At 43.0% G+C, this 12,075-nt stretch overlaps 1 protein-coding gene across 9 annotated transcripts in view; it reads left to right on the top strand.

Moving 5' to 3' along the window:
- TRIM37 (tripartite motif containing 37) overlaps positions 1-12,075 on the top strand; it is a 171,610-nt gene that overhangs the window by 121,123 nt on the left and 38,412 nt on the right. For all 9 annotated transcript variants that reach the window (XM_051824777.3, XM_089317265.1, XM_089317264.1 and 6 more), the window contains one exon: positions 592-710. In XM_051824777.3, the coding sequence (XP_051680737.3) occupies positions 592-710 (119 nt within the window). The remainder of the gene's footprint in view (positions 1-591; positions 711-12,075) is intronic.

Genomic DNA, 12,075 nt, shown 5'->3' with positions numbered 1-12,075 from the left:
TGAGAAGCGAATTAGTGGTTGGAAGATACCTCTCCATCTGTCTCTGCCTTTCAAATGAAATGAAAATAAATACAAATTTCAAAATAATAAACAATAACACAAAATTTGAAATTTGTTACCACCTTTGCATGTACTCTACTTTTTTTTTTTTTTTTTTTTTTTGACAGGCAGAGTGGACAGTGAGAGAGAGAGACAGAGAGAAAGGTCTTCCTTTTGCCGTTGGTTCACCCTCCAATGGCCACCGCGGCTGGCGCGCTGCGGCCGGCGCACCACGCTGATCCAAAGCCAGAAGCCAGGTACTTCTCCTGGTCTCCCATGGGGTGCAGGGCCCAAGCACTTGGGCCATCCTCCACTGCGCTCTCTGACCACAGCAGAGAGCTGGCCTGGAAGAGGGGCAACCAGGACAGAATCTGGCACCCCAACCGGGACTAGAACCTGGTATGCCGGTGCCGCTAGGCAGAGGATTAGCCTAGTGAGCTGCGGCGCTGGCCTCTACTTGGTTTGGTGTTCATTTTCAGAAAAAGGAAATATACCTTATTGTGTCACTTACTGGTTTTATAAAAATACCAAATTATGCTTTCTCTCTTTTAGGGCTAGTGCTAAAGGAGGTCGCCTGGAAGGATTGCAGGTGACTGATTTGGAAAATAATTCTGAAACTGAAGAGTTGCAGCCTGTGCTACCTGAAGGAGCTGCAGCTGCCCCGGAGGAAGGTAAGAAATGATAAAGTCAGAATTAGGTGTGGCAGTGGCAAGGAGTATTAGTTTAGTGAAAGTGTCACTGAGGGACCTGGCACGTGGTGCAGTGGGTTAAGCACCTACCTGTGGCACTGGCATCCCATATAGGTGCCAGTTTGAGTCTGAGCTGCTCCACTTTGGATCCAGCTCCCTGCTGATGGCCTGGGAAAGCAGTTTAGGATGGCCCAAGTCCCTGGGGTGCCCCCTGTTCCTGGCTTCAGGTCAGCCCAACTCCAGCTCTTATGTCTATTTGGGGAGTAAACCAGCAGATGGAGGACCTCTCTCCCTCTCCCTCTCCCTCCTCTACCTTTCTCTCTCTGTGACTTTCAAATAAATAAAATCAATCTTTAAAAAAATTACTGAAATACTAAATATTAAGTCTTTGTCTTTGAAGTCCATTTTGGTTAATATCTGCAGATTGCTTTGCTTTGGATTGGAAGAAGAGCAGCCAGTACTCAATCCAGCACTCCAATATGAAATGTGAATGTCCCAAGCAGCAGCTTAATCCACTGTGGCACAACAGTTGCCCATTGTTATGTGTTGTTTGTTTGTTTGTTTTTAAATTGAGAGGCAGGGAGACAGACAGATAAACAGAGAGTGAGCTCTTATCTGTTGATTCACTGCTCAAATGTCTACAATTGGGTCTGGGCCAGGCCAAAGCTGAGAGCCAAAAACTCATTCTGGGTTTCCTACATCAGTGGCAGGAACAGAGTACTTGAACCATCACCTCTTGCTTCCTTAAGTGCACATTAGCCACAAGCTAGAATCAGGAGCAGAACCAGGGCATGTACCCAGGTGCTCTGACATGAGATGCGTCCTAGGTAGCATCTTAACCAGTAGGCCAAGTGCTCACGTCTAACCATGTTTAAAGTTTATTATGGAGCCCTCAACTCTGCCAACTTATTTCCAGTTTTACTTTCTAGCCTTTTGTCTACATATTGTTTCAAGTTCATTGTTCTTTACCTGAAAGCATAGAAAACATCTTGTATTTTGAGTAACAAAGGTACTTGAAACAAGGCTGTGTGCATCGCCCTTTCTGTGACCTTCATGTGTTAGTAGAAAAGAATATCAACTTTGCCAGTGATGATTAGCATTGGGATTTTTTGTTCAGTTCTTTGTAAAATTCTGTCACCTTCTACCTCTGCACTCATTTGAATTTCAATGATGGATGAATTGTAGCTCAAATCATATTTGTAGATGCAGCCACCTCTGCTATCCTGAGAGACTGTGGGTGTTAGCATTTTTAGGTTTTTCAGTTAAAGTTTGACACTTCCTGTTGGTTGGTGTTCCTAGAGTTGGCTTCATTATTTCAGTAGAAGAGATGAATAACAGTAGATTTTTGATTGTTAAAATATTAAGAAATGAATTTGTTATGATTGATCCTTACAGAAGGGACCTCTGAGGATTAGCAATTTTGTATTTGTTTATACGTACTGGTTATGAGTTGTAATAGCTCAAATTATCCAGGATGTGCTGTAATTATGTGCTCATTTTTTCATGCAGCATTTATAAAAATGCTTGTAATTTCCTGTCATGACATTTGATGTTGTGATACAGTAACTCCTGAAACTATTATCTAGTTCAGAATTTCTGTATATTGGCACCATTGATGTTTGGAACTATGTAAATCTTCATTGTAGGGTAACTATTCTCTGCATTTTATTAGCATCTTCAACTTTTACCTGCTGGATGCCAGTAGTACTGCCACCCACCCCTTGACCCTAAGTTAAAAAAAACAAAAATGTTCACATTTGTTTTCACACCTGTAAGCTTTGGCAAACTGAGTTTCTCTTATATCTGTGTATAGGAAAAACAAGTCTCTTTTTTTTGAAACGAATATAGAGAGAAAATGTTTTATGTCAGATCACTGTGGATTTTTCTCTTTTTAAAGTTTTTATTGTTTACTTTTTTTTTTCTTTTTTTGACAGGCAGAGTGGACAGTGAGAGAGAGAGACAGAGAGAAAGGTCTTCCTTTGCCGTTGGTTCACCCTCCAATGACTGCTGTGGCCGGTGTGCTGCAGCCGGCCCACCGCGCTGGTCCAATGGCAGGAGCCAGGTACTTATCCTGGTCTCCCATCGGGTGCAGGGCCCAAGCACCTGGGCCATCCTCCACTGCACTCCCTGGCCACAGCAGAGAGCTGGCCTGGAAGAGGGGCAACCGGGACAGAATCTGGCGCCCCGACCGGGACTAGAACCTGGTGTGCTGGCGCTGCAAGGCGGAGGATTAGCCTAGTGAGCCGCGGCGCCGGCTACTTTTTAATTTATTTTAAAGGCAGAGACAGACATCTTCCATCCACTGGTTCACTCCCCAAATATCTACAACAGCCAGGGCTGGACTGAGCTGAAGCCAGGAGCCTGGAACTCAGTCTGGGGTTCTGCATGAGTGACAGGGATCCAAGTACTTGCACTGTCACCTGCAGCTTCCCAGGGTGCTCATTAGTAGGAAGCTGGAAGTGGAGCTGTGACTGTAACCTAGACACTGATACTAGATATGGTCATCTCAATAGTGTCTAAACTGCTTTGCCAAAAACCCACCTGCCTGCCTCTCTCTCTCTTAAGAGATGACTGTCTGCAGAAACTTGAGGACATTGTTTTTCAGTGTTGTTCCTGGCTGGGTATTTGGGACTACTGAAATGGTCCCTTAAATTACTCTTAAGCATCAATAAAATGTAACTGTTTTCTTAGACATGATTATCACAGATAATCCTTTTCCTTACGAACTGGACCATATGGGACAGCCTTATACTAGATTTCTCTTTTATTTAATGGTGATGCTGAAAAGCTTGACTTTTTTCCTCCCCAGTTGGTAGCCTATGGGATTCCTGTTGTTTAGGCCAATTTCCTTCTTGTTCTATATAAAAGTTAGTGCCAGCTATGGTAGCATAGATCCTTTTCAGTTAAATCAGGGGTACTCAAAACCCCTGTCCCAGGGAAAAGCCTTTATACACCTGTTAAAACCTTGCTGGTAGCCTATCTAGGAGGAATCCAGGGTCTGATGGACTGTGGTGTTTTGGGGAGAGCTGGTGTTGAGCCTCGCCCTTAAGACTCCTGTGTCCCACATTGGAGTAACTGGTTTGATTCTTTGCTCTGGCTTCTGATTCCGGCTTCTTTACAGTGCCAGCCCTGGGAGGCAGCAATGATGGCTCAAGTGATTGGGTCCCTGCTATGCACATGGGAGACCTGGGATTGCATTTCCAGTTTTGGCCCAGGCCTATCCCTGGCTGCAGTAGGTACATGGGGAATGAACTTAGTGGATAGGAGTGCTCTCTTTTTCTGCCTCTTAAGTAGATTTTTAAAAAATTATTTTTGAAGATGCTTTCAACAAGTTACCAAAAGAATCAAAGGACTTAAACAGTAATGAAATGAACTTTATTGTTTTAGCAAGAATTCTTCCAATAGCAAGAAGTTAGAACTAATGTGATAGCAATTTCAGCATTGTAAAATTTAGCTGCTTAACGCCATCAAGAACTTGGTTGAGTTTTCATCTGTTGCTCTGCTGCTGTAAATGAGTTGACTTACTCCACTCATGGTGGCAAGGTGGTCATTGCAGTTCCAATTTCATAGGGAGCCAACAACTCTCTGAGAATCCAGAGCCTTGTTTCACTGTATACATCTCTGTTTACCAATAAGGAAAACCTTTCTCAGAGCACCTCACTAATTACTGAAAGGGAAAGGTGGCCAAGTCCCGTCATTTGGTGCCCCTCCCTGACTTGTGCCACGTGGCTGTGTGGGAGAAGGAAGATACCTGAACGATTGAGGTTCCTTTTGAAAGAAGAAAGGCAGATGGAATTGTTCATGAGTAGAATAGAGTGTCAGCTGCACCACGTGGTTCAATTTTTTTCTGAGTACCTGAAACTTGAATGCCTGGATTAAAGAAAGGGTGTTTTAACTTTTCAAAAGTTTGCCTTACTGAGCTTATAAGGATGTTCAGAAATTATGGTAAGTGATTCAATAAATACTTGTGGGGAGCAACCGGACTAGACTGAGTTACTGGAATTAAGACTTATTCTATGCATCTGCTCTCCCACAATATGGCGCTGGGAGAGAAGTAAACAGCTTCCGCACAGCTGCCTCCAGTTCAACCAATAAACTGTAGGACTTGCTCCTGATTGGAGGAGAGCAGCGTACTCGGCGTGTGGGCAGCCGAGTTGGGATTGGCGGAAGAGGACTATAAAGGAGGAGAGAGACGGCATGCACCAGGAACATCTATGGGGAACATCTAGCTGAAGGAACACCTGTGCAGCCCCCGAGAAGAGCCGGCCGGCGGTGTGCCGCTCCCCTGCGGAAGTGGGGAATGTGGCCAGGGGGAACTGCCCTTCCACGGAGGTGGAAGGGATAGTAGCCAACCCGGGAAGAACCAGCAGCAAACCCGGGGAGGGCCGAGCAGACGAAAGAACAGCGCAGGGTCCTGTGTCGTTCCTCCACGAAGAGGGGGAGCGACAATACTTTATTTAAAATTTCAGATGCAGATTTCTTTTGTATTGACATCTGTGAAACATCTTACAGTTAATGGTGTCTTGTAATTGCTGTCAGTGACAGGCAGTAGTTTGTCTTATTCACAGAGGCGGGAAACTCTTAGGTCCTAGTACTTGATAAACACAAAGTGATGTTTTCATGCAGAAATTCCTTCCTAGCATTTTTATTTTTGGAAATGGATATTTTCTTGAATCTTCAAACAATTAGTCACTTTTAAAATGAGAAAAAGTATTCTATTAGAATTAATTTTAACAGTCTACACAGAAATGTTACTGGTTTGAAGGAATCCATTTCTAGGAAGTAGAAAGTAAAAACTGCATGCTGATACCTGGAATCAAAGGTTCAGGTCAGCAGGAACACTTTGGAGAAAAGTGACCATAAATCTGTCCTGGTGATAGCTGTTGCCATTGTATATTTGTTCATGACACTGTTTGCTTCTAGAAAATACCAGTGAGTTTACAGTTATATACATGATAGAAGTCATCACTTGTGGTCCCAGAAATAAGAAGTCTTCAAAGCAAACTAAGTCCTTAGATTGGAATTTTCAGTTCAGGTACTGCTGAACTATTATACCTGCCAAGAGTTCTACATGTTACATTATACAGTGATACCCACAGTTGTTTTCGAGTGTTCACTGTAGACCATCATTCTTGTAAATACTGGCTGAATGATTTTTTTAAAAAGATTTTTAAAAATTTGAAAGGCAGTTACAGAGAGAGGGGGAGAGACAGATCTTTCACCTGTTGTTTCACTTCCCAGATGGCTGCAATGGCTGGGGTTGGGCTGGGCAGGAGCCAGGAGTTTCTTCCAGGTCTCCCACAAGGGTACAGGGGCCCAAGTACTCTGGCCATCCTCTGCTGCTTTTCTTGGTGCATTTGCAGAGAGCTGGGTTGAAAGTGGCACAGCTAGGACACCAGCCTGTGCCCATATGGAGTGCTGCCGTCGCAGGCAGCAACTTACCTGCTATGCCACAGTGCTGGCCCCTGGTTAAACAATTTTTAAGATCATTATAGAGGCCATTATTGTGGTGCAGTGGGTAAAGCCAATGCCTGTGACGCCAGCATCCCATGTGGGTGCTGGTTCATGTCCCACCTGCTCTACTTCCAATAAAACTTCCTGCTAATCCACTTGGGAAGGCAGTGGAAGATTGCTCAAATTCTTGGGTCCCTGCCACCCACATGGGAGACTGGGTAGAGTTACTGGCTCCAAGTTTCAGCCTGACCATTGAGGCCATCTGGGGAATGAATCAGCTGATGCTCTCTCTTCCTCTCCCTCCCTCTGTCAGCCCTCTTCCTTTCAAATAAATAAATCATAGGGGAAAAAACTGTGCCAGAAGTTCAGCAACAGTTCCATGAATGCCCACAAGGTGGAGGTAGTGCACCTCAGAAGTAGCTGCTTGAGATCTTTAAGCACTGAGAAATGTCACTTTAGCAAAGGAAAGGTTTTTGGTTGTTTTTTTCCTTTGCTGAAGTAGAAAAAGATTTCAGAAATTCCCATGCATCCAGCCTATGTCTTCTAAATACTGAAGGGAGAATCTGTACTACCTAAACCTTTCTTGAAAACAGAAAAGGAAGAATTCACCAGTTGATATTAATTATATTTTAATTATATATAGTTATGATATAATTATTCAAAATATATTAATTATAATTTAATGAAATTATGTTGTATAATTTAATGAAATAATTTGGAGCTATGGTTTTATTTGTTGGGAGTTTTTATTAGATTTATAAGTTTTTTAAGAAGACTATTTGTTAATTAATTGATTAATTTGAAAGAGTGGCAGAAGGAGAAAGATCTTCTATCTTCTGGTTCACTCCCCAAATTCCCATAACAGGCAGGGATGAGCCAGGCCAAAGCCAAGAGCTTGGAACTCCATCCCCGTGGCAGGAATGTGAGTATGTAGACCATCCTCTGTTGCCTGCCAAATGCATCGTCAGGAAGCTAGATTGGGAGCCCAGTAGCCAGAACTTGATTCCAAGCACTCAGAGGTAGAATGCAGGTGTCTCAGGTGGCAGTTTGCCCTGCTGCATCACAACTGCTACCCCAAGTTCTGTTTTTAATAGTTAAAATGTTCGGGTTTTCTATTTTTCTATGATTGAGCTTTGGTAGTTTGTGTCTTTCAAAGAATTTCTTTCTTTCTTTTTTAATTTTTATTTAACAAATATAAATTTCCAGAGTACAGTTTATGGGTTACAGTGGCTTCCCCCCACCCATAACTTCCCTCCCACCCACAACCCTCCCAGCTCCTGCTGCCTCTCCCATTCTATTCACATCAAGATTCATTTTCAATTATCTTTATATACGGAAGATCAATTTAGTATATATTAAGTAAAGATTTCAACAGTTTGTACCCACACAGAAACACAAAGTACTGTTTGAGTACTAGTTATAGTATTAATTCACATAGTACAACACATTAAGGACAGAGATCCTACATGGGGAATAAGTGCACAGTGACTCCTGTTGTTGACTTAACAAATTGACACTCTTGTTTATGGCTTCAGTAATCACCCTAGGCTCTTGTCATGAGTTGCCAAGGCTGTGAAAGTCTTTTGAGTTTGCCAACTCTGATCTTATTTAGACAAGGTCATAGTCAAAGTGGAAGTTCTCTCCTCCCTTCAGAGAAAGGTACCTCCTTCTTTGATGGCCCGTTCTTCAAAGAGTTTATTTCGTCTATGTTCTTGATTTCATGAGTCAAGTTGTTTATATTTTATCTTTATTATCTTTTTAGTGTTTGTAAAATTAGAAACTTTGATGCTGGTAATTTTGTTCCCTTTTTTTAGTGAGTCTGCCTAAAGGCTTTTCAGTTTTGTTGACTCTTTCAAAGAACAATGTTTTGTTTCATTGGAGTTTTTCTGTTTTTTTTTTTTTTTTTTTTTTTTAAAGATCGAGTAACAGAGAGAGGTCTTCCATCTGCTGGTTCACTCCTCAAATGACCACAATGGCCAAAGCGGGGCTGACCAGGAGCTTGGAGCTTCTGGGTCTCCCATATGGGTGCAAGGGCCCAACTACCTGGGCCATCTTCTACTGCTTTCCCAGGCCCTCAACAGGGAGCTAGATTGAAAGTGGAGCAGCCAGGACTTGAACTAGCACCCATATGGGATGCCAGTGCCGCAGGCGGAGGCTTAACCTACTATGCCACAGCGCTGGCCCAGTTCCCTTGCTTCTTAATTTTTTTTAATAACTTCCATCTAATTTTTTTTTGCTTTCTTGTTCAAATCCTTTAGCTCTCCAAGTTTATTAATCCTTCTTTAAAAAAAAAAAAAAAGTTGTCTTAGCCACCTATTAACATTTTCATCTTTGTGAAGTGTTCTTAGCCTGTTGGGACACCTGCCTCACGTATCTGAGTGACTGGGAGTCAGTCCTAGCTCCATGTCAGATTTCAGCTTCCTACTGTGCACACCTTGGAAGGCAGCTTCCTACTGTGCACACCTTGGTGGACCGGGTAACTAGGTATCTGCCACCCATATGAGAGACCTATATTGAAGTCTTGCCCCCCAACTTCAGCCTGGCCCAGTTCTGGCTGTTGTGGGCTTCTGGGGAGTGAGCCACTGGACAGAAGATCTCTTTCTGTGTCTGTCTCTGTCTCTTTACCTTTCAAATAAAAACGCATCTTAAAAAATGTTTAATTTTTTTTGTATACTCTGATTATATAATGCTTTAAAATATAAGGCTTGTCTTTCATTTCTAGAAAATATATTTTTTTTAACAGTTTACCTTTTCCAAGTTAAGTAGAATTGTGTAGTTTCTTACAAGTTGTTTCATTTCTTGAACAATCCATAGTACTTTCCTTCTTTTTGTGTATCTGCTAATTCTTGATTTAGGTGGATTGTTTGCCTTGTTTATTTTGGAACACACCTTTGAGACTTTTTTTTTTACCCTCTGTGAGAATTCCTAGGATATGTCATGGGTGCTTCACTTCACAGAAGTTTATGTGTATTAGGGGTATATTGTCTGTGTTAGCATTTTTTAAGATTAATTAATTGATTGATTGATAAGGCAGACTGGCAGCAAGATCTTCCATCTGCTGGTTAACTCCTCAAATGACTTCAGCAGCTGGGGCTGGGCCAGGCTAATGCCAGGAGACAGAATACCATCTGGATCTGCCACAGGGATGGCAGGTACTCAAGTACTTGGACTAACATTTGCTGCATCTAAGGTGTATTAGCAGGGAGCTGGATTGGAAGCAGAGCAGTGGGGACTCAAACTGGCACTCTGGTATGGGATGCAAGCAGTGGCTTAAGTTACCACCACACTCAACTCCCATGAGCCCTTTTATATCAGCTTAGAAACCGGTATTAGATAAAACCAACATCCCTGTTATCTCAGCTTTGATGTTTGTTGATTCTTCTTGTTCTTTATATGCTGGGTAATTTTGGATCATATGTTATATATTTTTGAGTATAGTTTTATGAGACTCCAGATGTTGTTTTAATCTGCTGATTTGGTGCTACTGAAAATACTGGCTTCAACTACATGTCTGTTCTTACTTTTCAAAATCTCTAAGTAGCTATGCCATACATTCTGTCCAGCTTGTATTGCTGGATTCAGAGGGAAAGACAGGGTAGAATGTACGTGCTTACTGCACCTTACCTAAAACCTTTCCTCCATAGATGATTTTATATTTGCTTTATTCAGATAGCACCAGGTCGTGAACAATTTTTATGTTAATTTATTGATATTTGAACCTCTACTTTAAACCCCACATCCAAATTAGGCATTCAAAAAAATTTTTTTAAAGATTTATTTATTTAGAGCTGGTGCCACAGCTCACTAGGCTAATCCTCCACCTGTGGCACTGGCACCCCGGGTTCTAGTCCTGGTCGGGGCGCCAGATTCTGTCCCGGTTGCTCCTCTTGCAGCCCAGCTCTCTGCTGTGGCCCAGGAGGGCAGTGGAGGATGGCCCAAGTCCTTGGGCCCTGCACCTACATGGGAGACCAGGAGAAGCACCTGGCTCCTGGCTTCGGATGGGTGCAGCGTGCCGGCTGTAGCGGCCATTTTGGGGGTGAACCAACGGAAGGAAGACCTTTCTCTCTGTCTCTCTCTCGCTCACTGTCTAACTCTGCCTGTCCAAAAAAAAAAAAAAAAAAAGATTTATTTATTCATTTGAGAATCAGAGTTACAAAGAGAGAGGAGAGGCAGAGAGAGAGAAAGAGAGTCTTCCAACCACTGGTTCACTCCCCAGATGGCCATAATGGCTGGAGCTGTTCTGATCAGGAGCCAGGAGCTTCTTCCAGGTCTCCCACGCGGGTGCAGGGGCCCAAGGACTTGGGCCATCTTCTACTGCCCTCCAAGGCCATAACAGAGAGCTGGATGGGAAGTGGAGCAGCCAGGACTCGAACCGGCGCCCATATGGGATGCTGGCACTACAGCAGTGGCTTTACCCACTATGCAACAGCGCCGGCCCTGAGGCATTAAAAATTGAGTTTGAATTTTGAAGTGATACTTTTTCCCCCCTCTGTAGAGCTTGGCAGAACCAGACAGAATTCCTTGTCATTTTCCTATGCTTGCGGCCAGACTTTCTCTAAGCTAGTCTTTCAATAAGACTTTATCTTCACACAAAAGATGGAATTTTAGTCTCAGTTTTAACTCTTTCTATGGTGGGTCTAAAGCTTTCTTTCCTTTCCCTGTCCTCAAAGAAGTATTAAAATTCTTCACCTCCAGGACAGCTGTAGCATCTGTCCCATTAGTGTTCCTTGTCCTTTATTTCTGATATCTCTGGATTTCTGTCCTGTTTTGGTTTTTTAATTAAGGAATGTTTTGTTTTGTTTTTTGAGAGATAGAGGTCTTCCATCTGCTGGTTTACTTCTCAAATGCCCGTAACACCTGGAACCTGGAACCCAATCCAGGTCTCTCACATGGATGGCAGGGACCCTAGTATTTGAGCCATCACCTGTTGCCTTTCATTAGTAGGAATCTGGTGGGACAGTATGAGAGACAGGCACCTCAGGCAGTGTCTTCACAGCTGTACAGGTGCCTGCCCCACCATCCTGTATTTTAAATGTTTCATTCATTTATGTTTATCTAGTTATTTATAAGAATTTGTAGCAGAAAGATATTTAGTTGTTGTTGTTTTTAATCACTATGTTACTGAAACAGAAATAGTGTCTCTTGGGTTGAGCATCTGGTTCAGCAGTTTTTAAGATGCTGTTTGGGATTCCTGAATCCCATTGGAGTCCCTAGTTTGAGTACCATTTCTGCATCAAATTCAGCTTCTTGTGAATATTCATCCCAGGAAGCAGCAGGTGATGGCTCAAAATCTTGGATCCCTGCCATCTCTGTGGTAGACGTGAATTGAGATCTGGGCTCCTGGCTGTAGCCTGGACCAACCCTGCCCCAGCTGTTGCTGGTATCTGGGGAGTGAGCAGTAGGTGGAAAGTTTCTCTCTATCTTTTTTCTCCCCATGCCCCCCACCAACCCCCATCTCTCTGCCTTTCAGAGAAAGTAAAAATAAATTTGAAAAAAGTGTTAAATAATATTATCTATAGAATTTAAAAATTTGCTATCTACAAAAACAGAACTGTAGGCCCAAACAGGATATAAATTATTGTTAGATGTGCCTTAATTTTTTTTTTAAAGATTTATTTATTTATTTGAAAGAGTTACACACGGAGAGAAGGAGAGACAGAGAGAGAGAGGTCTTCCATCTGCTGGTTCATTCACCAGATGGCTGCAACAGCTGGAGCTGCGCTGATCTGAAGCCATGAGCCAGGAACCAGGAGCTTCTTCAGGGCCTCCCGCATGGGTGCAGGGGCCCAAGCACTTGGACCATCTTCCACTGCTTTCCCAGGATATAGTGGAGAGCTGGATCAGAAGTGGAGCAACCGGGACTTGAACCGTGCACATATGGGATGTCAGCACT

The sequence above is a fragment of the Oryctolagus cuniculus genome, chromosome 17 (assembly GCF_051225735.1).
Source record: "Oryctolagus cuniculus isolate XC-2025 breed Fujian yellow rabbit chromosome 17, ASM5122573v1, whole genome shotgun sequence".
Classification (NCBI taxonomy): Eukaryota; Metazoa; Chordata; class Mammalia; order Lagomorpha; family Leporidae; genus Oryctolagus; species Oryctolagus cuniculus.
Note: the sequence above shows the minus strand (reverse complement) of the source record. Positions and strands in the feature narration are given on the sequence as shown.